Here is a 26,563-nt window from a genome sequence, read left to right as displayed (position 1 = left end):
ACTTAGAGGCATGAGCAGTCTTCAGAATGTATAACTTAAGTTGGGGATCATTAGGCTCCTATGAACAGTCTCAAAGCCTAAGAATCCTATTATTAAACATTCAAAAATCATGCTGATCTCCTGATTCCATTTGGTTTTTTTTTTCCATGCTAGAATTCGTAGATTGGGCTTTTTTAGTTCTCCGAATAAAACTGGTTAGATCCTAATATAGGCAATATATGCGCCTTCACTATAGTGACTCAATCGAAGACTTTAGATTGTTTTTAATATTCTCCATTTTAAAATCATCATGTGTGCCAATAAGGTCGAGTTCTTCCAACTATGAGCATTGACAACTACATTAGCCTTACCAGGATGGTATAGGATCTTGCAGTCGTAATCCTTCAAAAGATCTATCAAACATTTCTGTCTCATGTTGAGTTCCTTCTATGTGAACAAGTACTTCAAACTTTTGTGATCATTATAGATTTCAAAAATTTCACCATACAAGCAATGATGTAGAACCCAAAATCAACCAATGTGATTAGGAACTCACACAATTTCATTCAAGGCATCAAAGGAATTTGCTCCTATAAAAACCCTTCGTACTTAACTCTATCAAGAATGATATGAGGTAAAATTACCAAAAAATGAAGGATTAAAAGAAGAATGGAAGAACACCAGAAGAAATTACCTTGATAAGTTGACTAATCCTTACTTAACAAGAAGGATGAAGACACATATCTTGAATAAGACTCACAATATTATTGATTTTAATTTTGAATTGTTTACAACTAAAAATTGAAAGCCTATTTATAAAGCCACAGACAATACAAGGACATAGATCTCTTAAATTAATTATAAAAATTAAATATTATTTTAATTGAAAATTTAATAAAAATTATGAAGATTTTGACTAATTAGGCTAGATAAGATATTCTCTTTTGGAAACTCTTTTTAATGGAGAAGATTTTAATTAATTGTAGAAAATTAGGGAGAAAATAAATGGAAGTTTAGGGCTGGCCATAATCTTTTATTTTCAGCTGGGATTTGGTTCTTTAAAAGTCTTTCATTTTCTTGTTTGATTCCCTTTTTCACTTGGATTAAGATGTAACTACTATTATATCCTTAAATTGTTGGGCTTATTTTCCTCTTCCTTTGGATTGAACCTTCTCTTTATGGTTCATATCCATGTTCACATCATCCCCTCCCCTTTCAAAAACTATTTATCCTCGAATCAGACACTTCTTATATAGGGGTTTCACCATTCTTATTTTCTTTGAGAAAATGTCCTGCAAAACAATACCATTAAACAAATAAATTTTGAGTTGGGTTAACAATTTTTTATTGAAAGATGGTTTCCTTAACTTTTTTTCCATATATTATTATCATTCTCTCTTTATGTTGCCAAATCCTTCCAGACTTTATAGAGTTCTTAAGCTGCTTTTGATCTTTGAATACCTCCTTAGGTGATAACGGTGCAAGTGTAAAATTTTGACCACTCATGCTAAAGGAATAATGACTCCTATAGCTATCATAAGTTGCACACTTATCATACTGTTAGGATTTTTCAAGTAGGATGTGACTAGCATGTATGGGCACAACATCACAATGTATTTTATCAATGTATCGCTCAATAGAGAATGAAACTAATACTTGCTTAGTCACTTTCATATCTCCACAATCAGTCAACCACTGTAACTTGAGGGTGAGGATGGCGTGTGCACATTAACTAGAGTTAATCAACTAGGATAGTACTAGCAAAGTTTGTGCAGCTACTCCCATCTATAATGAGACTGCATACTTTCCCATTTATAAAGCAACGAGTGTGGAAGATGTGTTCTCTATTGTTACTTTCTTTCAGCTTCACTTGGACATTCAAAACTCTCTTGATAACCAAAGCTTCTTCCTGAACTGGATATTCAACAATTTCTTCAACATCCTCTAGTGGTGGCATGCTATAATTATTTTCATTCTTACAATCACTGGCACTATCAATTTTACCATCATCACTCAATAGCATGATCTCTTTATTTAGGCATTGAGAGGCAATATGTTCAGTTCCAAGTCACTTAAAGCATTTAATTGTACTATGCTTTTGAGATGAGTTAGGTGTCCTTCCTATTGGATTAGGTGTTGCAGAATTTTCCTTCTTCTCATATGCTCCCTTGTTTTCTTCTTCCTTGGGCCATTATGAGCTATAGGTAGGATTGACATATGATGTGCCCCTCCCTTTATACTTGAGTTGTCTCTCAATTTTCATGGTCATGTGCACTTTATCTTCCAACTTTATGTAGTGTTCCAACTCTATGGTATTAGCAATCTCCTTATTAAGACCTCTCAAGAATCTTGCCACGGTTGCTTCTAGATCTTCTTCGATATTGACCCTAATCATGACCATCTCCATCTCTTTGTGATAGTCCTCAAGGGACATAGTTTCTTGTGTTAAATGTTGCAATTTCTAATGCATTTCTTTATAGTAATAAGAGGGTATAACCTTTTTTCGCATGATGACCTTCATCTCTTTTCAGGTGGAGACTGGTTGTTCCCCATTACATTGTTTAGTAAGGATTAGTTGATCCCACCACACTAGGGCATAATTAGTAAATTCTATAGCTATCAACTTGATTTTCTTTTCTTCACTGTAGTTGTGGCAGTCGAAGACCAACTCTACTTTTCTTTTCTACTTCAGGTAGGCTTCTGCATCATTTCTACATTTGAATGATGGTATCTTTATTTTGATGGAACTAATATTATTGTCTCTCCTATCTTCTTTCTTTTTAACCTGATATTATTCTTCATAACTATTACAGGACTTGGCCTCATCATTGGGGATTCAGGTTCTAGGTCCTCTGGTGTTAGGAGTCCTGTTTCTTGCTTCACTTCGACCACTATTCAAGTTATCTACCTTTTAATTAAGTTATGCCAATTTTACCTGTATAATCTCCATAAAGAGCCTTATGTTGGTGGGACTTTAACGCTCTCTTTACATTTCAAGAAGATTTCCTGCAAAAGGGTTAATAAAAAAAACTCTTTACCAGTTCTCTCATATTCTACTCACTTAACTTTTATCTTTTGATAATCTCACCCACTCTTACCTTTTACCACTCTATCTTCTTCCCTTAAGTTGAGTGTCGAATAGGCCCTCTTGAATCAAAGTATTTTCAAATATTATTTAAGACATTACAAGGAGTCTTATGGAATAAATATCATACAAATACTAGAATCAAGAGTTTTAACACACATATGTAAAGAGTGTGTATGATGTTATGGCATTTCTCCTGCACATATGTAAGGAGTTTTAACACACATCTGGTCTCAGTCATTTCTCAAATCTTCTTGCCTTCTTCAATTCATTCAGCATAACTTCCAAAGCAAAATGACCTAATTCTATGTACTTCTCTGCATACTTTGTCATTGACAACTTCCCTTGACATAGCTCTGTAAATTTAGTCTATTTTCTCTGTATGAGAAAGTCTGGGAAGTACTCATTATTGAACGCCTCTAGGAACACTTCCCAAGTCATTGAAGGGATTAGAGTCCCTCTTTTCAGATTCCACCAACGTTCAACGGATCCTCTTAACATGAAAGTGGCTAGCTGTACTTTTTGTTTGGTTGTTACCTCTATTACATCAAATAACTTCTTGGTTTACTTGATCCAATCTTCTGCAACTAGTGGGTCGGAACCTCCATTAAATGCAGGGGGATTTAATCTTTGATATTTCTCAATATTACTCGTTTCCAGCCCCCCCTTGGCCAACACTCTGATGTACCTGAAAGGATGGCTCCGACCTTAATTCCCTATCCCGAATCATAATGGCTAGACTCTTCACTACTTTGCATAACTGATTGAAGTCATCTTGGTGGCCAGTGGTCTGTCCCATTGACGGCACCTGGGATGGTCTAGGATGAGTGGCGGGTGGTACTGCTGTGAATGGGGGCGACTCTTGAAATGCGAAAAGTGGCACTTGCTGGAACGACAATGCCTCGTGGAATGCTGTCGGCATCTCCCGAGGGGCTGGCGTCGATCCTCGTCGGTGTCAGCTCCTACCTCTTTTCATTGCCTCTCCTTATCTACCTGCATTGTAACACCCTGCATTAGTTTTTGTTTCCTTGAAAAATAAGGGATATCATAACTTGCTAAACACTCTCTGTCCTATGATGATGCTCTGATACCAACTGTGACACCCCTGTACTGTTTTACTATATGATTATACACTATTCATCCTCCTACCCAGAACAAGATATTTAGAACCTCAAACTAAATCTCATATCCATCAATTCATAAGTAAATCAGTTCTCGTTACAATGATACAACTCTACAATCAAAGAAACTCTACAACAATCACCATACACATGGAAGTTTTAATGCTATTTTAATATGATGGATATACTACTATATCTCATTATAATTGATAATATCATGTTTCTTTTAAGTCCGGTGCTCCATTACTAACCACTCCGGTTCCGGTTCCCGCCTCAAAATATCTGAAAATAAAAGTAATGAGTATACATAACCCAATAAGATAAAATTTGGAACTAAAAGCTAACGAATGACAATTAAATAACCTCCCTCCCTACTATCATCTCCCTACTTCTATCATTCTGTTTTTCCTCCCTTGATAACCAATAAATGACAACCCAACTCCCTCTTAGCCCCTTACTGTTAACCCCCTACTTCTCCAATCACAGAATGAGAATGCACTCTACCCTTTTCGACCATAGTACCTTACCAATTCAATACTATTTTGGTAGTCCCTATGCCTCACCCATACACACTCTCAATCTACCCCACCAATTTTTCACACATCCACTTTCCAATACTGGCCCACCAGGACCATACACGCACACCCTTGTTGCATTCCGTGACCTCACCCCAACAACAACCACAATCACCATGTCGGCCATTACATGGCCTCATGCACCATCACACCTAAAAATCGAATACACACTGCTAACTCCGCGACAATGACCACTAAATGACCCCACCGAACACCACCAATGCCGCCCGACAGCCTCACACACACCTGACCAAGTGAGTGCCCTGTCGACCACCAAGTGGCCATAAATACAACATGTCACAACTCATCACACCGGCATATCCATATCTACAAGCATCGGCCAAAGGCCTTACACACACACACCTACACATGCACATGCCGCGAGCCACTAATTGCCATACCAGCACACCAGAATATGTGAAAACTAGCCAAGAGGCCTCCCCTACCCAAGTATATATACATTCACACACTATGAGTCACCAATCGCCTTACTAGCACACTGAAATTTATAAACAGTAGCCAAATGGCCTCACACACTCACGCACCCACCCGTACACCCACTGTGAAAACCAATTGCCATGCCTGTACACCAGAACTCGAAATTAGAGACCAAATGGCCTCATACACTCACTCTTCTCCACATACCGCCACTGTGAGCTATCAGTCGCCATTCCTGCACTCTAAAACCCGAGCTCAATAGCCAAATGGTCTAATGCACTCACCAACACGTACTGTAAGCTGTACCGACACGCTTATACATACATCTATACATTTAGTGTATATAGACCTCACTTTTCCCCTACCTCTCGGTCGCGCACCACTCCTTCCTTCTCACAATCGGTTCTAGCTCACACACAACCATAAATATGAGTCCCTTCCACTTCTCTCTTTTGCGCCTACGGATACAACTAAAATCAATCTCACCCTGACGACTACGACTGCCCATTCTCCCTTTCTTCCTTCAACTTCGACCTTCCATCAGACCTCTTCCTCTACAACATCTCTCCGTCTCCCTAACTTAGCTAACCTGCAACACAAAATTTCACAGTGTATTTGCCATAATTAAGTTTGAAACTCCAAATTCCGTTTTCCTTTTGCTTTCATACTCCTTTATCTCCCAAAGCTACCGTGACCTCCCCTCTTTCTGAACTTTCGATCAGTTCTCCTCCCGCACTTGCCTCCGGCTAACCGTCTCTCGCAATCGTCTCCCTCTCTCTCTCCCGCACTCTCTGTTTTCCCTTTTCCCTTTTTCCTTCTTTCTCTCTTGTTTCTTTCCTCTCTCTACCCGATGCCCTTTTTATACCCATTCCAAACCCATCCCAACCTCCCTTACATATCTAGGCTATTACAATAATAATAATTATAAGAAAAAAAAAAGGATGATATGTTCATTAATTGAATGAGACAGGCCCAACAGATGAATTTCAGCTTCCACGCTAATTAATTTATACAAGTTAGACTACATAAATAAAACTTATAACGAATATGACATTCGCTTTATAATTTTTAATACAATATTTTTCTGATATGTTCAGAATATTCATATATATATATATCATATCAAACTCAAAAAGACATGATCATATTCATGTTCGTGGGTTTTGACAATTATTCACATGCATTCAACCGTAACCCAGTAACATTTTTTTTTTATCAACTGTACTTTTTTTTGGATTTTGAAAAAAAAAAAAGGAACTAAAATTTATTGGAAGATTAGAAACCATACCCTCTTAATAAAAATTAAGTTACGAAACATCTAAACTAATGATCTTTGACCTAGTGTGTTTTTGTTACATTAAAATTTTTAATTTTAACTTTTAATTAGGTTGTAGTAATTACTTACCAAAATTTATTTTCCATACAACTACACATTCCAATCTAAACTCATCATTTTCATGTTTCATTTAATGTTTTACAAGTAAAATTTTCAATAACCGGGCGACAAAAAAATTACTATTATTATTTTTTAAAATTTCATGTATAAAAATTAATTTAATTGTTAAAGCTACAGAATTTTAGTTTATTAAAACTTTCAAGATAATAAATTAAATGACAGAGTTTATGAGTAAAATCTAAATTAATTTTCATCCATATTAAAAATATACAAATGGGAAATAAATAAGCAGTGTGAGAGTTGTAAAGGGAAAAAAAAAAAAGGAGAAGAAGAAATCAGGGAGCGTTTATGTTTAGAGTGTGTACAGAGAAGCCTGTTTGCTTTACTGTCATGCACTTTGGCATGATCCATCGAATTTCCAAAAGTCTAATCAAAAGTTCGTAAGGTGCTTTCTTCCCTTCTCCCTTCAGATTTTGTTTTAGGGTTTTCATTTTCTCTCTCTGAATCACAAACCAACTGATTCAGATTCCTTTACTACTCTTCTCCCAGCTGAACTCGCCGGGTCAACTCGCTCTCTCTCAAATCCCATCGGCATATGTTTTCTTTTCCATATCCCTGTGCTTCCTCTCATTCTCTCACGCACAGAGTCCAGCCCTTTTAATATTTTACTTATCGTTTGGCAGCTTTTTGCTAAAAGTTTCTGTGTTGCTTGTTACTTTTTAGTTCGGTTCGATTTGGTGAAGTTCGGTGAAGAAAATGAGGATTTCTTCTCAACTGAAAAATCCGGGTTGATTTTGGCGCTATACGCGATGAATCCGATAGGGATTGAGAAAAGCACTCGTAGCGAAGATTGAGTGTTATCTGTAAGTATAAAATTTGCTGCTTATTGAGTCATAAATTGAGTGAGATAGCGGGTTCAAATTGCTTAAAGTTGGGATTTCAAGGGCTAGGGTTTTGATTTTAGATTTAAATGGCATCGTCGATGGGTAATGCTAATAAAAGTTGTATTGACAACTTGATAGCTGCGAGGAAGTCGTTGAAGTTAAATTTAGAGAAATCAAGAGCCATAGGATTAGCTCTTGAAAAAATAGGGCCGAGAATAGATGAGATTAACCAGAGGTTGCCATCTCTTGAAGCTGCAGTCCGGCCCATCCGCGCTGACAGGGATGCCCTTCTTGCCGTTGGAGGTCACATTAATCGTGCTGTAGCCCCTGCCGCAGCAGTGCTCAAGGTTTTTGATGCCGTTCATGGGCTTGAAAAGTCACTATTGTCAGATCCCAGGAACGATCTCCCTGGTTATTTATCGGTGCAAAAACGCCTGGAAGAGGCATTGAGGTTCTTGGGGGATAATTGTGGACTGGCAATTCAGTGGTTGGAGGACATAGTAGAGTACCTGGAGGACAATAGGGTTGCTGATGAAAGGTACCTTTCAAACCTGAAGAAGTCATTAAAGGGTCTTAGAGATTTGCAAATCGATAGGGAAAAAGTACATCTTGATGGTGGGCTATTGGATGCTGCCCTGGAGAAATTGGAGACTGAGTTCAGGCGACTGCTAACAGATCATAGTGTCCCACTCCCAATGTCATCTTCATCAGCACTAGGTGAACAAGCTTGCATTGCCCCGTCCCCTTTGCCTGTGACTGTTGTTCAGAAAGTACAGGCAATTCTTGGTAGGTTGATTGCCAATAATAAGCTTGACAAGTGCATCTCCATCTATGTTGAAGTCCGAAGTGCAAATGTTAGAGCCAGTTTACAATCTCTTAATTTGGACTATCTGGAGATCTCCATCTCAGAATTCAATGACATACAGAGTATAGAGGGCTACATAGCACAGTGGGGAAAACATTTGGAGTTTGCAGTGAAGCATTTATTTGAGGCAGAGTACACACTTTGTAATGATGTTTTTGAGAGAATTGGATTGGATGTGTGGAAGGGTTGCTTTGCCAAGATAGCTGCACAGGCAGGAATTCTTGCATTTCTTCAATTTGGGAAGACTGTTACAGAGAGTAAGAAAGATCCTATCAAACTTCTGAAATTATTGGATATTTTTGCTTCTTTGAACAAACTGAGATTGGATTTTAACCGGTTGTTTGGTGGAGTGGCTTGTGTTGAGATCCAAAACCTGACGAGGGATCTCATCAAAAGGGTTATTGATGGGGCATCAGAAATATTCTGGGAACTTCTGGTCCAGGTTGAGCTACAGAGGCAGAGTCCGCCTCCTCCTGATGGGGGTGTTCCTAGATTGGTTAGCTTTGTTACAGAGTATTGCAATAAGTTGCTTGGTGATAATTATAAGCCTATCTTGACCCAGGTTCTAGTCATTCATCGAAGTTGGAAGCATGAGAAATTCCAGGAGAGGCTCCTTGTCACGGAAGTTATTAACATAATTAAAGCCATTGAGCAGAATTTAGAGACATGGATGAAATCCTATGAAGACACAAGTCTTTCGAATCTTTTTGCTATGAACAACCACTGGCATTTGTACAAGCACTTGAAGGGAACGAAGCTGGGGGATCTCTTAGGAGATTCATGGTTAAGAGAGCATGAGCAGTACAAAGAGTATTATGCAACAGTCTTCTTGAGAGACAGTTGGGGGAAGCTTCCAGCACATTTAAGCCGAGAAGGTCTTATTCTGTTCTCAGGTGGGCGTGCTACTGCTCGTGACCTTGTCAAGAAAAGATTGAGATCATTCAATGAGGCTTTTGATGAGATGTATAAGAAGCAGTCTAATTGGATTGTGCCAGAGCGAGATCTAAGAGAGAAAACATGCCAGCATATCATGCAGGCTGTTTTGCCTGTTTATCGTAGCTATATGCAGAATTATGGGCCGTTGGTTGAGCAGGACCCAAGTTCGAGCAAGTACGCAAAGTATACGGTGCAAACTTTGGAAAAAATGCTTAGTTCTCTGTTTCAGCAAAATCCCGGAAGGTATGGGAGTTTCAAAGGTAGGCAGACTAGTGGGAAATTTGAGGTGGTAGATCTTCGCCGTACTGCTTCTGCTATGGTGTAATATCCTATAGTTGTTACTCATGGTTAACCTAAAAGCAAATAAGAACTCATCATAGCCTGGCTGGTGTTTGTATGGTTAGCCTTAATGTGTACATACGGATATCTGAAGGGGTCTAAACTACTCCATGTTATGTATCTTTTGATGCAATCCACACAAGTTGTTTTTAATGCTCCCAATGCTTCCAATGCCTGCCCGAGGTTTCTCAATGACATAACATTCTTAAGAAGTTCGGAAAGCTTTCAGATGGATTGGAGCTCTGAAGAGTGCCTGATATAACATGGAACAAGCATATGGACCCACCAGATCGGGTTCGTATATAATACTTTCAGGTATAGCTCATCTTCCCCCCCTCCCCATGGATTCCATTTTCTCTCATTGATTTAAGTCATTAGCTAGACTGGAGTAGAAAGCCTTGTAATTCGCCACATTTCATGTACAATTCTTTGGCATCCAAAGGTCTAGCAGTGATTAGAGCTATTCATTTGTCAGTTTTGTCAAGGAATTTGGGATGGTCGATGACCTTAATGAGATGCTTGTTGTTTCATGGCTGTCGTTATAATTTAGAGGTTCCAGGGTTATTTACAGGCATGATGGTTTAATCAAATACCATCTACAAATAAATGTTTGCTTACTTCTGTAGGTCATGTATTTCAATATAAGAGTCATCAGTTAAATAGTGGTTCTGTTTCCTTCTATTTTCCTGCGTAGGACAGTCGTAGTCTGTTCTTGGGTATTTCTTCTGCCGTTAGTGATTGCTAGACCCTGTTTTCTCTTGCTACCATTGTAGTCTTGCTGTCTCTTCTCATGATCTTCTGTTTTTTTTTTTTTTTTCCCTCTCGTTTCCTTTTCAATTGATGAATCTTCTTGCGAGGTTGACTTTGGAATTGAGTAGGTTGGTTGAATTAGAGGTTAAAATTTATCATCTGACAGTAAATTTCACACATATTATTATCAATTTACCAGGATGTGATTGCGAATAGTAAAAGCTTTGTACAAAGATTATTGGGTAGGATATTCAGCGTTTCTCAGGCTTCTCACCCTCCACAAGGAGGGATTCAGTTAGCCCTTTAAAAGCCGAGGAAAGCAGAAGAGGAAATTGAGTAAGCACCCACTTTGGTGAACAAAAAAACTTGGCTTCCTCCTAAGAAACGTCTGGGCTATCATAATCTTCTACTTTCTCACATGAAACGTGTTGGAATTTTATGGTTGTGGGAATTTGCATTTGCATTTTGGTTAAAATTTAATTGGCGGACAAGAAATAAAAGAAACTTAGTAAATGAAAGGAAGTCAAACTTAAAAAAGTAAAAAAATTAATTTTGAGGTATTAGAAGAATTTTGACTTTTATACATTGGACTTGTCAAATCAATTAATTGTCAAAATTATGATGCCTGGTTTACTTCAATCCCATTTCCTTCCAAACAAATAATATAAAATTGAATATTCTTATATTTAATTACTGTAAAATTTTCCATATTCTATTAATCAATTTGATATATAAAAAAAATTGATTTGACAGGCTGCTATTCTTAATATGCCTAATCACGTGTTCTGAAAACAAATTTACGTAATTTTTGATATTTGTAATTGGAATCATTCTTTTTTAATTTAAACATATTCTATGGATATTTTTCGTTCACATAAAATCATTTTTTAATACCCAAATAATTTATTATATAGTTGTTGATCGCTGTGGTGAAATTCCATACTATTTTATATAAACGAAATAAGGTATCATCCTTGTTGTATATGAATAAAGAAAGTTTCATTTATTTGATAATTTATTAAATATATACAATAATTATAATAAACAGATAAGAAGCAACAAGTGTACAACTACAAATATTTATATAAATAAATTTAGAATTTAGACGCTCATTATGTAAATATGTTTAGAGGAGACCAGAATTAATACAAAAAAATAAAATTTATAATTGATAATAATTATATAAATATATTTAAAAGAGACAACTAGAAAAGAAATTTGATTTTTAATATAGATGGTAAAAAAATAATTAAAAGTGATGCTTTATATTAAGCATAAAATTATAAATATGTTTATTATCTAAACATTTGCAAGTATTTAATAATTATTGCACTTATTTAAGAATTTATTATTTATTAAAATAAAAAATATGGTTAGTGTACTATTATATTGATGTATTTAAATATATTATTATTAATTATCAAAAGTATATTTAAACTATAAATTTATTAAATATAATTATTACGATGAACAAATTATGATACAAAAATCCATTATTAACCAATATCTTATATATATATAAGGGTGAAGAGTGACTCACTATTTATTAATTAAAACTAAGAAATTTTGAAAGACATGAAAAGCTTCACAAGGAGCTTTTTAAATCCAAATAAGAGAGTTTTATCGAACTCCTTTTCTTTACTAAACCATGTATACGACATTGCAATATTTGGTAACAAACTTAAAATTAAATACACTAAAGTAAATAGTTATATAAATATATCAATATATTTAAATTTCTTATTAAATTCTGTAAAGAATCTATACTAAAAGTTAAACAAGATTTCTTGAATGTAGAAGAAATCTGGTGAGAATCCGAGTAGATTGAATGATACTCAAGAAAGTTTACGAAAGAGAAATATGAGATTGAAGAAAGTAAAAAATAATTTTTGTACTTTATTAAATGTCGAAAGAAATATTTATACAAAAAAATTAAACTTATGACTATTTACAATTTAAATCCGTATATTTTTTGAAATTACGTTAAGTACCACAATAACATATAATTTTATAGTTCTCCCTCAAACTGGAGTATACATATTCTGGATATCAAACTTGACTATAGTCTAATGAAGCTGAGACAGAGGAAGTGTTTTGGTAAAACAGTCAGTAAACTAATGAGAAGATGATATAGACAACAAATAAATGAAACCATCTAAAACTTTTTTGACGAATAATATGGCAACCAATTTTGGTGTGCTTAGTGCACTCATGAAAAACATGATTCTTTGCAATACTCATAGAAAATAAATTATCACAATATAATGTTAAAGTAGAAGAAGTAACATACAAATTAAGAAGCAAAAATTATAACCATTACAATTCACAAGTGACCATAGCCATAGTTTGATACTCTATTTTAAAAGAAGATCGAGAAATAATTTGTTATTTTTTAATCTTCCAAGATATAAAAATCACCTAGAAAGACACATAAATCAATGATAAACTTGCGAGAATTAGCACAAGATGTAATACTCGAGCCCGGAATTAATTTTGACATTTATAAAAATAATTAAAAATAGGTTAAAAACGTAATTGAAAGCAATTTTGAAAAAAAGGAGTGAAAATTTAGTTCGGGGGGTGTTTTTGAAAGAAAAATTAGAAACAAAATGTCAAAATGTAAAAAAAAAAAAAAATTCAGTCACGTGGAATGGCCAGTCAGCAAATGCGACGAACCAGAGCACGCCGTGTGACAAAGCACACTGATGTCAGTGCCACGTGGGTGATATGCGTGCCCAGCAATTTGACGGCTCAGATTCGATCCTGCAAGCATGAAGGGCTCAGATGTGTTCCCTCCTTATGTGCGATCGGAAGAACAAAATCAATCACGATGAACGGTCCAGATTCACCCATGCAATCGGCCTAAATAGGTAACGGTCAGATGACTCTCCTCACTCCACGTCGAAGTGGGTGGATAATCCAGATCGATGCGGGGTGAGTATATAAATATAGTGTCGCAGGGGAACCTCAACCTGCCTGTCATCCCCTGTCGGAGAAGAAGAACCAGACACTAGAGAAGAAGGTCGACCGCTAACCATTGCTGCAACGGAGCCACTGCCGACCGTTAAAGAAGGTAAAATTTTTCTCTACCTACTTGGAATTCGATTTCAATCCTTCTTGTGGTCATATCGGAGCAAGAGGGACGACAGATGAGCTAAAAATCACGGACAAAGACCGGTGAAGTTGCCACAGCCAAAACCTCCTCCGATGAACCACTTCCCGTTTTCTATTTTATACAATTTTTTTGACTATTGTGTTCACTTTCATTTTTTATGCATGCTAGCCGAAGAAGAAACCCTAGTTGCCAAGGAGAACTGGCGGAGCCATCGCTCCAAGAGAACCCCTCGTCGGTAGGTTCGATTTTTCTGTGATTTCTGGCAACAAGGCCCCCTAACATATTTTTTCGTAGGGGTACGTATAAAACCGGCCAAAATTGACCAAAATCGGCCAAGTCGAGACGAACTGCCGCCTGGGGCGGCAATGCCAGCGCCAAAATTCTAAAATTGGTCGGAAAGGATTTTCAACACCGATTTTGGATATTTTGAGCATTTTTAGGTATGTGATGAGTATTTTGGATTCTTGTAAGAAAAATTCAGGAAACTTTGAATCAATTGGGATGTGTAGTGGACAATTCAACATTTCAAAACACCGATCCAGATAAGAATCTCTCACCTTATTCTCGGTTACAGTAAATTGAGGATTAATAATCGATAATTATGTGTTTTGTGAAAAATTAGAAAAAATCCTAAAAATATTACAGGTAGTGGAGGCGGAACTGGTTAGTTCACATTTGTCTTGATTTCCTGTTCATTTTCCTGTACTGCCTAAATTACTTACTATTATATTGTGCATGTTTACACTGATAGTTTTTATAGTCTTCTCGATTATCTAGTTTATTTAGATCCTTCTTGCATGATTTATCTGGTTATTCAATTATTAGTTATGATAAATTAAATCGCTTGCTTAAATATCGTTTAAATTGATCAATGAATATGACATGAGACGTTGGTATGCGCTTGGTGTTTGTTTTGTTGATAGAAATCATTATGTGAAAGGTTTATTGGGTATCGTGGAAAAGAGTGAACGGGCTCGGTACATAGAAAATCCTACCGTGAACGTTACCTTAATTCGACGGGATTGAGAAGTTTCATACCGGAAGGGTTTGTGAGATATGGTTCACCCTCATACTAGACTAGCACTGCCTCTAGAACTTTCTAAGGTCCACAATGTGTTTCATGTGTCCATGCTACACAAGTATAACCCGAACTCCTCACATGTCTTGGCCCACAAGCCTCTTCCACTCCAGGAAAATTTATCCTATGAGGAAGTATCAGTCGGCATTGTGGATCGAAAGAACAGATTACTCTGCAATTGAAAAATTTTCTTTGTAAAGGTCGTATGGCAGAACCACATACCAATGGAGGCTACATGGGAGCTAGAATCATATTTTAGAGCCCAGTATCCCCAGCTGTTTGATTGAGAGTGAGAGACAAATTTGAGGGATTAAATTTCTTTGGGGGGGGGGGGGGGGGGGAGGAATGTATAACACCCAATAATTGCTTTTATTTTTATTTTTATTTTTTTAAATATAGTTATTTATTTATTTAATTTATTTTAATTTAATAAAAAAAGAGGTAAAAATTTGTTAAGGATTAAATTGAAAATAATTTTGAGAAAAAAAGGGTAAAATTTTGGGTTTTATGAGTATTTTTGAAAGAAAAATAGAAAATCAGGGGTCAAGATGTAATTTTAAAAAATTGCACCACGTTAGACGCCCGGTCAGCAGGCTTGACCAACCAGGACGCGCCAAGTTGCAGAGATGCTGACGCGAGAGGCCACGCGGGAGGAGCCACGTAGACGATCCCCCTATGCGCGATCGAATGGCTGAGGTCCGTTCCCGCGCGCACAGATGGCCCAGATTGAATCACGCACGAACAGTTCAGATTGAATCGCGATGAACGGTTCAGATTCACTCCCTATTTAATCGCGATCGGACGGTCCAGATCAAAAGCGATGGACGGCCCAGATAAAAAGCTGATGGGTATAAATAACCCCATCCGCACCTAAACCCGTTACCTAGTCGCCAGAACCCCTCGCCGGAGAAGACTGCCCAGCCGCCGGGGAGCTGACCGCCGCCACCCACTGTCGCACCGGAACATTTTCCGACCGCCAAAAAAGGTAAAAATTTTTCTTCTTGGATAAAATTCAATTTTAAACCCACCCATGGCCAAATTAGAGTGAAAGAATCGGCTAATTGGCCAAAAAACGCCGTCGAAGCCCAACGGCGCTGCCGTGGGAAATTTCACAAACGGACTCCGATAAGGCCCTTTCCGATTCCCGTTTCATGTAATTTTTCCACTGTTGAGATCACCGTTTTCCTCTCTACAGGTTGATCGAAGCGACACACCCAACCGCAATATGAGTTGGAGGAGCCACCGCACCGGAGAGCCCCGCCGCCGGTGAGTTTCGGTTTTTCATATTTTTTCAGCCCACCGAGGCCCTTTAGCGTGTGTGCTCGCAGAAATGGATGTAAAATCGACCGAATTCAGCCGAAAACAGTCAACCCGAGGTGGACCTCCACCGTGCTAGATTTTTGAAATTGGCCGAGTAGGCCTTAAGACCGAATTTTGGGTTATTTGGGACATTTGTAGGTACCGTAAGTGCGTTTCAGTTCCCAAAGAAAAAAATTTAGGGAACCCAGGGACTGCCCATAGGCACAGTAAACCATTTAGTTTTTCGACGTCAAATCAAGTAAGGACCCCTCACCCTATTTCCTATCATGGAATTGAAGTTTTAATAAATAATAATACGGTATTTTGTATAAATTAAATAGATGTACATAATAAATTTTGGATTGCTAATGGAGCCCAAACAGGACATTGTTCTCTGGTGATTTATTTTACAGTCTAAAAGCATGATGGTATCCGGTTTATCTATTTTGAGGTTTAAATGCATGTATTACTGTCTTATTTGACCATTATTTGATTTTGAGATTTGAGACATGATTGCATTACCTGATGCATGCTTATTTGTTTATATGATTATATTTGATTTGGTAACGGAAACTAAAGGAAAATAGGAAATGGGTGTGATAAAAAAAAAGGCAGATAAGACGACAGCCTTATTAGATATCTTTGGAGATGGTGGACGGAACGGGTTCATAGGGAATCCTACCGTGAACGTTATCTCATACTGGACGAAGTATGGAGACTTGATAATTTAACGCTCATACTAGACGGGGTATGTGGACGACCCACTTCACCCTCATACCAGATGGGGTATTGAGGTTAAATGTCTTGACACTCATACCGGACGAGGTATGAGATCGTCTATGTAATTAAGATTGTTAAGAGAAAGGGTTCACGTGTAGCGGGGACACCTCTATGAATCCTTATGGATACTAGTAGGCTGGTGAAATGAGAAATGGTTATGATTTAGTTTATTGTTAATAAATGTGAATTTATGATATGTTATATGTTGCTGATCGTACATGAAGTTGTAATCTGTATGATATTATTGCTTCTATAATTTGTTTTTATAAATTCCGTAATGGTAAGTAAAAAGGTAAATAGTTTTATTTTTAATAAATGTATTGGTTTAAATTTAGTGCTCTATTGGTTGTTTTTGATTTTCTATCAACCTTTACTTATGTGCCGGTGATATAGTGTGATGTCCTTACTGGGCTAGTGTAGCTCACCCCTTATTTAACCATTTCAGATTAAGAGGACCTGGTTCCCGAGCCCGATCCGTAAGAAGATTGCGAGTAGATGCTAGATACTTTATATTTTTCTTTACTTTTCTCATTTCTCGTGTTTCTTTCAGAGAATTCATTCTGTGATATTTGTTTAGTACTTTTAAGTTATTGTATAAAGGATGTAAACCTTAACGTTTTATTTCGCTTCCGCATTTAAATTATTATATATTTCCTTTTGGATTTTCGGGGATGTTACAAAATGTGATAGTACGTATTGAATAAAAAGTTTTGAAATTAAATGTATTTACTTAAAGTAAATGCTCCATTAGTTGTTTTCTGATTTTTACCAACATTTAATTTTTTGTATATGTGGTTAGTGTAATATTTTTACTGGGATAGTATAGCTCACTATTTCATTAACAATTTCATATCAAGAAGATCAACATCCAGATCTCGATCAGTGAGAGCGTTGTGAGTAGTTCACCACCCGGACTCCCTTCAAGTGCTAGTGAAGGTTGTCCTATGATGTTTATTTATTTGTTTTTTTTTTAATTACCATTTCTCTTTTAGAATGGACATTCTCGTAGCCCTATTGGGTATTCTAAATTATTAGGTAAGAAATGCAAACCCTAACTCTATTATCCGCTTCCGCATTTAAATTATAAATTCATTTTCTTTAAGATCTCAGACATTTACATTAGACATGCAATTTGAATCACTAAAAGCTTTAAAATGTAAAGAAGTCTGCATAGATAAAAAAGGCCTTGTTCAAAATTTATATTGTTTCTTTACATCATAGTATATACAATGTATAATTTGTTTACACACAACAGAATATATATCATATAATCTTTCTAAAACAAATACACATCAGAAGACGAAAGCATAAATCAGAAAATAGATGCATGTTGTATACCCATCACTATTATGGAGGATTAATAAGTTACCATACATTATCCAAAGGCATAGATACTTATTACTGGTTCTCCATGTACCCAAACACGGAACGACATACATGAGTACCTTGAAATACTGCTACCCTCCCGAACGTGGAATGATTAGGGCACGCAGATCATACTATTTTTCCATACACTTAAACACGGAACGATTATGTATGGGTACACACTTATCACTTTGCCAATAGACCCGAACACGAAACGATTATATACGGCCAGATTAAAGTCTAGCATAATACATGTGCTTTTGGAATAATTTCTTTTTATAATGAGTGATGCACATATATCAAAATTACATTTCAAAAACATAAAGTGAAATAACATTTATATCAAAGTAAAACTTTAACAAATACTTACTTAATAAATACATAAGACGAATTAAACATGTGCATATTTTTATACATAAAATATATAAAATACTTCAAAACTATTTAGACTATGAATTCATAATATCCACTTACCTTATGTCCTTAGCAGTTGTAATCTTAATTTCGGAAGAATTTTGACTTTATTTATGATTTTTTTCTCTAAAAAATTTGGCAGAGTTTTGTGATGATTTTTGATCACTTTCTTGACTGAAAAATATATAACATAGTACTCAAAAACTAATTTAAAAAATCAAAGAAAAACTGAACTTCAAAACTTAAGAAAAATCTTACCTTTATAACTATTTATAGCTTCCTTTTGATCATGAGCCTTATTCTTTTTTTCTTTCTTTTTCTTTGCTTTCACAAATTTAGCAGAGTTTTTCTAAAGTTTTTATTTAAAATCTTAAAATACTCTCAAATATCACACACTTCATATTCCCTCTTCTTCATTTACATCTATGTTTCTTATTATTTTTATGTCATTCGGAATGTCTCTTCCTCCTTTCTCCTATACCCTATTTATAGGAGTGGGGAGCCACGAGGGAAAATTTGCCACCATTCTACCTTACTATTTTATCTAAAAGTTATCACCTTTCATCATGTCACTTCACTTAAAAGGTTATCACTCTTCAAATGTCGTTTTACTTAAAAGGTTTTTTAACATGCCACTTCATCTAAAAGGTTACTACTTTTCACATGCAGTTTTATTTAAAAGACTTTTTTACATGTCATTTCATCTAAAAGCTTATCACTTTTCATATATCACTTCATCTAAAAGTTGTCATTTTCTGTTATGTCAATTTGTCTAATAGTTATCATTTTTCATTATATTACATCATTTCAAATATTCTCACTTTTACTCATGCCTCTTCATGCTTATTCCAGCTCCTTCATCCTTATCCATCCTTTTTCTGTTTTACTTTACACTATGTCCTTAACATAATTATATATTTTCAAACACATGCAAAGCTAAATTAAATATATCAAATATATAAAATTAACTCGAATGTATTTTTAAGCTATCACATCCTTCCCCCCTTAGAAAAAAATTTGGTCCTCCAACTTGGACTTACCAGTAATCATAAACAGATGTGGGTATTTGGCATTCATTTCTTCTTTTGGATCCCATGTGGCATCTTCAGTCGAATGGTGCTGCCATAATAACTTTACTAAGGAGATTACCTTAGACTGTAATATCTTTTCTTTGTGATCCACTATCTGCATATAAAACTCAATGTAGGATAGGTTATCCTGAAGTGCAAGGGGTTCATATCGAAGTACATGCGATGGATCTGAGTGATATTTCTTCAACATTGACACATAGAAGACATTGTGTCTATTGTCTCACTCAGGTGGCAATGCTAAATGGGAGGCGACAACTCCGTATCCAATATCTCAAAAGGTCCAATAAATCAAGGATTGAGTTTTTCTTTCTTCCCAAATCTCATAATCACTTTAATTGGTGAGATTTTCAGAAATACATGGTCGCCTACTTCGAATTCTAAATCTCCTCTTCGATTGTCGGCATAACTTTTCTGCATATTTTGAGTTATTAAAAGATGTTTTCGGATCAATTTCACTTTCTCTGTAGTTTCTTCTACTAATTCAGGTCCAACTAGTTTTCGTTCTCTAACTTCTTCTCAACAAATAAGTGATCTGTAGGATCTTCTGTACAAAGCCTCATAGGGTGCTATTTGAATGCTGGATTAATAACTATCGTTATACGCGAACTCAATCAGAGGTAAATGATCATTCTAATTACCTTGCAACTCAATGATACAGGCTCATAGCATATCTTCTAGAGTTTAAATTGACCGTTCTAATTGACCATCTGTTTGAAGATGAAAAATCGTACTAAAGGATAGCTTAGTCCCCATAGCATTCTATAGATTGATCCAAAATCTTGAAGTAAGGTGAGGATCTCGATCGAAGATGATTGTGAATGAAATTCCGTGCAATCTCACAATCTCCTTGATATAGAACCTGACCAACTTGTTCAGTGGGTCGTTTACTTTGATAGCTAAAAAATGAGCAAACTTGGTTAATCTATCAATGATAACCTATATAACATCATGTTGGGATCTTGTTTTAAGTATACTTACCATAAAATCATAGTAATATATTCATATTTCCACTCTGCTACTGGCAAGGGTTGAAGTAGTCTTGCTGGTCTCTGACGTTCAACCTTCACTTGTTAGCATATTAGACATTTAGAAAAAAACTCTGCTATATCCTTCTTCATCCCACTCCATCGATATTTAGTCTTCAAGTTCTGATACATCTTAGTGTTGCTACAGTAAATCTAAAGCAGTGTATTTCTTCTAATATCTCATTTTCCATGCTATTATTATTCGATATACATGCTCTGTTTCCAAACCTCAATACACCATCTTTTAATGGTCTGAATTCCTGCCTAAGTCCCTTACTGACATCTTCCATAATTGACTTCAAGGTAAGATAAGACTACTGAGCTCCTCTAATTTTCTGTATTAAAATGGGTTGTACTTTTATATTAGCTAGGTGTCTTCCTGATCTCTTATGTTGGACATTTAAATTCAATTTCTGGAACTCCTCTAATAGTCTCCACTCTGAGGCCATTATGTAAGCAAGAGTGCATGTACTTTTCCTACTAAGTGCATCTGCAACCATATTACCTTTTTTCAGATGGTATAAGATCTTGCAATCATAATTCTTAAGTAATTCCATTCGTCTCCTTTGGCGTATATTAAGTTCTTTATGCGAGAACAAGTATTTCAAACTCTTATAGTATGTGTGAATCTCAAAACTTTCACCATATAAATAATGCGCCAGATCTTTAAGGAAAAAATTATGGCAACTAGTTCTAAATCACGGTAGTATAGTTCTACTCATGATTCTTTAATTGTCTGAAATCATAAGCTATCACTTTTTCGTGTTGCATTAGCACACATCCCAACCCTTGTTTTGAAGCATCACTGTAGATAGAGAATCCACCAATACCATTAGGAATAGTCAATACTGGAGCTATTGTCAACTGTTTCTTTAGTTCTTGAAAACTTTGTTCACACGTATCATTTCACTCAAACTTTGTATCCTTTCTAGTGAGATGAGTTAGTGAAGTAGTAATCGTTGAAAATTTTTCAACAAATTTCCTGTAGCATCTAGCTAGACCGAGGAAACTTCAGACTTCAGTTACCGTTGTAGGCATTTTCTAGTTTACTACTGCTTCTACTTTAACTGGATCGACTGATATCCTCTCTTTTGAAACTATATATCTAAGGAAGGCAACCTCATTTAACCAAAACTCATACTTATTAAACTTGGCATATAACTTCTATTTCCTAAGTATCCTAAGCACTATTACCAGATGCTCCGCATGTTCAGCTTTACTCCGTGAATAAATCAGTATATCATAAATGAAGATGATGACAAACTTATCCAAGAATGGCTGGAAGACTCTGTTCATCAAATCCATAAATCATGCAGGAGTATTTGTTAGACCAAAAGGCATGATTAAGAATTCATAATTGCCATACCTGGTTCAGAAGGCAGTCTTGAGAATATCCTCTTTCTTAATTTTTAGTTGATGGTAACCAGAACGTAGATCAATCTTTGAAAATATTTGGGCCTTGAAATTGGTCGAATATATCATCGATATGAGGCAACAAATACTTATTCTTTATGGTAACTTGGTTTAGTTGCCTATAGTCAATAATTCCTGTAATTGTTTCTTGAGTTCCTTTAATTCGGCTTTCGTCATTTGATACGGAGTCTTAGAGATAGGACTCGTAACAGGAATTAAGTCAATGAAGAACTGGATCTCCTAGTCTGCAAGTAAACTTGAAAGATCTTCTGGAAAAATGTCAAAAAATTCCTTCACCACTGGTATCTGTTGTAGATTAACATTTCTACTTTTATTCTCAAGTGATCGTTGAGCTTGAATGCAAGATACGAGACATGGATATTAGAGCTCCTTAATCCCTTTGAATTTGAAGGCCTTTTCATTGAGAACATTAAAAGTAATCGTCTTTCCATGACAATCTATATTGGCATGGTACACTGCCAACTAATCCATTCTTATTATGACATCAAAATCATGCATGTCTAGGAGTATAAGATCTACTGATAACTCTCTATTGCAATCTCTACAATACATGTTCGACAGATTGTACTAGTGGTCAAGTCCTTATTGGCTAGGGTAGAGACTATTAATATATATTTTAAAGGCAATGTTTAGATGCTGAGCAAACCCATGTGATGCAAAAGAGTGTGTAGATCCCGGGTCTATTAAAACTTTACCCAAGGTACTAGAGAGTGAGTATACCTTGGATTACATCCTGAGAGGATTGATCACCTCGCTTTGTAATGGCATTTACTCTTCCTTGATTTGTTGGTCCGATATGCTCTTTATTTATAGAACACTCTTTGATCCGATGTTGAGTACTACCACATTTGAAACATCCATCTGTCAACTTATAGTAGAGTCTGCTACCATAATTCTTTATACAATGGGGACATATCAGTTTTAACCCCTATGTTGGGATTAAAAGATCCATTTTTTGCCTTTTATCAGGTTGTTGTAGCTTATAAACCTTCATTTTATTGTTTGGTATAAACGGTCGAACCCACTGGATCTGTTGTAAAACTGGACTTGTAGCATCTTCTGCAATCTGGGCTCATTCCAGTGCTTCTTGATAGTCATTAATTTTCAGAATGGATATTTTATCCCAAATCTCTTTACACAGGCCTCTCTGAAACTTCCTGGCTCTTAGGCTTCCATTTACTACTAAGTTGGGCACGAACTGAACCAGCTCTATAAACTTTTCTACATATTTTGCCACTCTTATATTCCCTTACTTTAATTATAGGAACTTCATTTGCTTTTGTTCCCGAACAAAGTCAGGGAAATATTTCTCATACAATGCCGCTCTAAATACTTCCCAAAGGATCGATGTCCTCAACGATCCCTTCTTCAGGTGCCACCAGTGTTCTGCAGCTCCCTTGAACATGAATGTGGCTAATTGTACCTTTTGCTCTGAAGTGGCATTGAGAACATCAAATATCTTCTCTAACTCCATGATCCGCTGCTCGGCTAATATCGGATCGGTTGCTCCAGCAAATGATGGTGGGTTTATTCTCTTAAATCTTTCAATGAGTTTTCCATTATTTCTCTTTATCGGCTGGGTGTTACTGGTACTAGCATTATTATCGTTTATAGCACTTTGGCTATGGACTACGTGTTGAGTTACCACCGTAGCCAAGCTTTTGACTATACGCTTGAGTCTATATAGACTCTGCTTGATCTTGTCTTTCGGAATCCGATATGCCTGCTCTCTCGGTATCCTTGTCATTTCCTACATTCATGAAATTCAAATTTATAGACATTTTCCTATATTTTCCAACTCTATCTAAGTCTTATGTAACCCTAGCCTCATATTCAAGGGATAGCCTAGAATCATGCTCTGATACAACTTATCACGGACCACACCCCGTCTTATAGGGTAATGACCGGAGCATTTTTCTTTAAGTTATATAGATTCAAGTTAAGTAAAATAACTTAACTTTATTAATAATAAAAGAGTCGCAGAAGTGTTACATCCCTTAAATATAAAACATAAACATATGTACGAGACTATAAATTTCCTTACTTATATTACTAAATAAAAATATAAAATAGTAACCTTAATATTAGAGTCTAGGTTTCAGAGATTTCTTCCGTATTACCGCTCACTCTGTAGTGGTATCTTCTGTATCTGGAGGATGATAGAAGGGATGATATAAAATATCCCAATAAACAATATTATGAAATTACAATATTGTACATACAATATATAGTTTCTTTACACATAACAAAACATCTATCTTATAATCTTTTCAAAATAGATACGAATCAGAAGATGAAAATAGAAATTAGAAAACATATACATATTGTATACCTCATTACTATTATGGAGGATCAATTAGTTACTATACATTATGCATAGATACATATACTTATCACTGGTTTTCTATGTACCTGAACACGGAACGATATACATGAGTACCTTGAAACACAGAATGGTTAGAACATGAAGATCAAATTATTTTTTTATACACTCGAACATGGAATGATATATATGAGTACCTTGAAACACAGAATGGTTAAAACATGAAGATTAAATTATTTTTTTATACACTCGAACATGGAACGGTTATGTATAGGTACACTTATCACTTTACCAATACACCCAAATACGGAACAGTTATGTACGACCAAATTAAAGCCTAGTATATTGCTGGTGCTTTTGGAATAACTTCTTTCTACAATGATTGATGCACATATATCAAAATTACATGTCAAAAGCACAAAGTGAAATAACATTTATATCAAAATAAAACTTTAACAAATATTTACTTAACAAATATAGAAGATAAATTAAATATGTACACATTTTTATACTGAAAATACGTAAAATACTTCAAAACTACGTAGACTATGAATTCATAATATTCACTTACCTTAGGTCCTTAACAGTCGTAGTTTTAATTCCAGCAGAATTCTGACTTTATTTATGACTTTTTCTCTAAAAAATTTGACAGAGTTTCGAGATGAATGTTTGTCACTTTCTTGACTAAAAAATATCCAACACAATACTTAAAAACTAATCTAAAAAATTAAAGAGAAATTAATTTCAAAACTTAAGAAAAAGCTTACATTTTTAACGGTTTATAGCTTCCTTTTGATCATGAGCCTTATTCTTTTTATCTTCCTCTTTCTTTACTCTCAACAAATTTAGCAGAGTTTTCTTAAAGTTTTTATCTAAAACCTCAAAATACTCTCAAATATCACACACTTCGTACTCCTTCTTCTTCCTTCACCTCTATGTTTCTTACTATTTTTCTATCATTCGGAATGTCTCTTCCTCCCTTCTCCTATCCCCTATTTATAGGAGTGGAGAGCCACGAGGGAAAAGTTGTCATCATCACGTTTTACTATTTTATCTAAAAGTATTCACCTTCCATCATGTCACTTCACTTAAAAGGTTACCACTCTTCACATGTCATTTTAACTAAAAAGTTTTTTAACATGTCACTTTATCTAAAAAGTTACAACTTTTCACATGCTGTTTTATCTAAAATATATTTTCATATATCATTTCATCTAAAAGGTTATCACTTTTCACATGTTACTTCATATAAAAGTTATCATTTTTTGTTATGTTATTTTTTATAATAGTTATCATTTTTCATTATATCACATCATTTAAAATATTCTCATCTTTTCTCATGCCTCTTTATGCTTATTATAGCTTCTTCATCCTTATCCATCATTTTTCCGTTTTACTTTACACTATGTGTTTAACTTAATTATATATTTTCAAATATATGGAAAACTAAATTAAATATATCAAATATATGAAATTAACTGAAATGTATTTTCAAACTATCACATAGGTTGTTGGGTATACCTCTTAACTATTAATATAACTTTATATTGTTCGATTGAACCATAAACTTTTTGTTTTATTTTATAAATTATTACATAATTCTTCTAAAAAATTATATAAATAAATTTAAAATTTAAAAATCACATAGTGACATTTGTCATCATTATAAAGGTAGATATTTTTTATTATACAAATATCTATATAAATATTTATTAATTTATGAAGAAATTATATTTAATAATCTTCCAACTATTTAGTTAATAAATAAATGTAATACACGTAAATTTAAGATAATCAATAAATGATTATATAAATAAATTTAAAATGTAAAACATCTCTTTGTGTGATTATTTTACAAGTATATATATTTCTAATATCAAGATATTTATATAAATATCTATAATTTAATAAAACAAACACTAACAAAATTTTCCAAAAACATCACTTTACTGAAAAAGGAAAAAAGTTTATTTCCACATTAAGAACACAAACTTAACGGTGGAATCTGACTACTCATGAACGAATTTGAACTAATATAAATATGCATTTTTAAACTAATTGCATCTTTCTAGCCAAATTATTATTTTAGTTCATAAGCAATCTATTATATTACAATTAACTTTAAACTTTTCCTTTTCAATTTTAACCCTAAATATATAAAATTATTTTAATTAGTAATATTATATCGCTACCAAAAATTTGACGGAAAATTACAAAAAATTGTTTTGTTTGTCACATTTATTTTCTATAGAATATTAAAATTGTAAAAAT

General features: G+C 35.0%; 1 protein-coding gene and 1 long non-coding RNA gene across 3 annotated transcripts; one reads left to right on the top strand and one right to left on the bottom strand.

Moving 5' to 3' along the window:
- The first annotated feature begins 6,884 nt into the window (after nucleotides 1-6,884).
- On the top strand, nucleotides 6,885-10,280 carry EXO70G1 (exocyst subunit exo70 family protein G1). The gene is made up of 2 exons (XM_022047488.2): nucleotides 6,885-7,039; nucleotides 7,144-10,280. Exon 2 carries the CDS (start codon nucleotides 7,565-7,567, stop codon nucleotides 9,602-9,604), a length of 2,040 nt encoding a protein of 679 aa, XP_021903180.1. The 5' UTR covers nucleotides 6,885-7,039; nucleotides 7,144-7,564; the 3' UTR covers nucleotides 9,605-10,280.
- Nucleotides 10,281-24,126: 13,846 nt separating this feature from the next.
- Nucleotides 24,127-25,242, bottom strand: LOC148253049 (uncharacterized). Of its 2 annotated transcripts, none has more exons than XR_015813599.1 (3): nucleotides 25,060-25,242; nucleotides 24,864-24,976; nucleotides 24,127-24,665 (listed from the first exon to the last, which is right to left on the bottom strand). It is a non-coding gene; the product is annotated as an uncharacterized LOC148253049 (long non-coding RNA). The 2 variants fall into 2 exon arrangements; XR_015813598.1 differs by having other exon boundaries at nucleotides 24,864-24,928.
- Nucleotides 25,243-26,563: the final 1,321 nt, after the last annotated feature.

This window comes from Carica papaya, chromosome 7 (genome assembly GCF_054855325.1).
Source record: "Carica papaya isolate Zhongbai chromosome 7, ASM5485532v1, whole genome shotgun sequence".
Lineage (NCBI taxonomy): Eukaryota > Viridiplantae > Streptophyta > Magnoliopsida > Brassicales > Caricaceae > Carica > Carica papaya.
This window is presented reverse-complemented; position numbering and strand designations above follow the sequence as displayed.

Excerpts from the sequence above, each read along its gene's own strand:
- EXO70G1 (XM_022047488.2), top strand. The coding sequence starts at position 7,565 with ATGGCATCGTCGATGGGTAATGCTAATAAAAGTTGTATTGACAACTTG.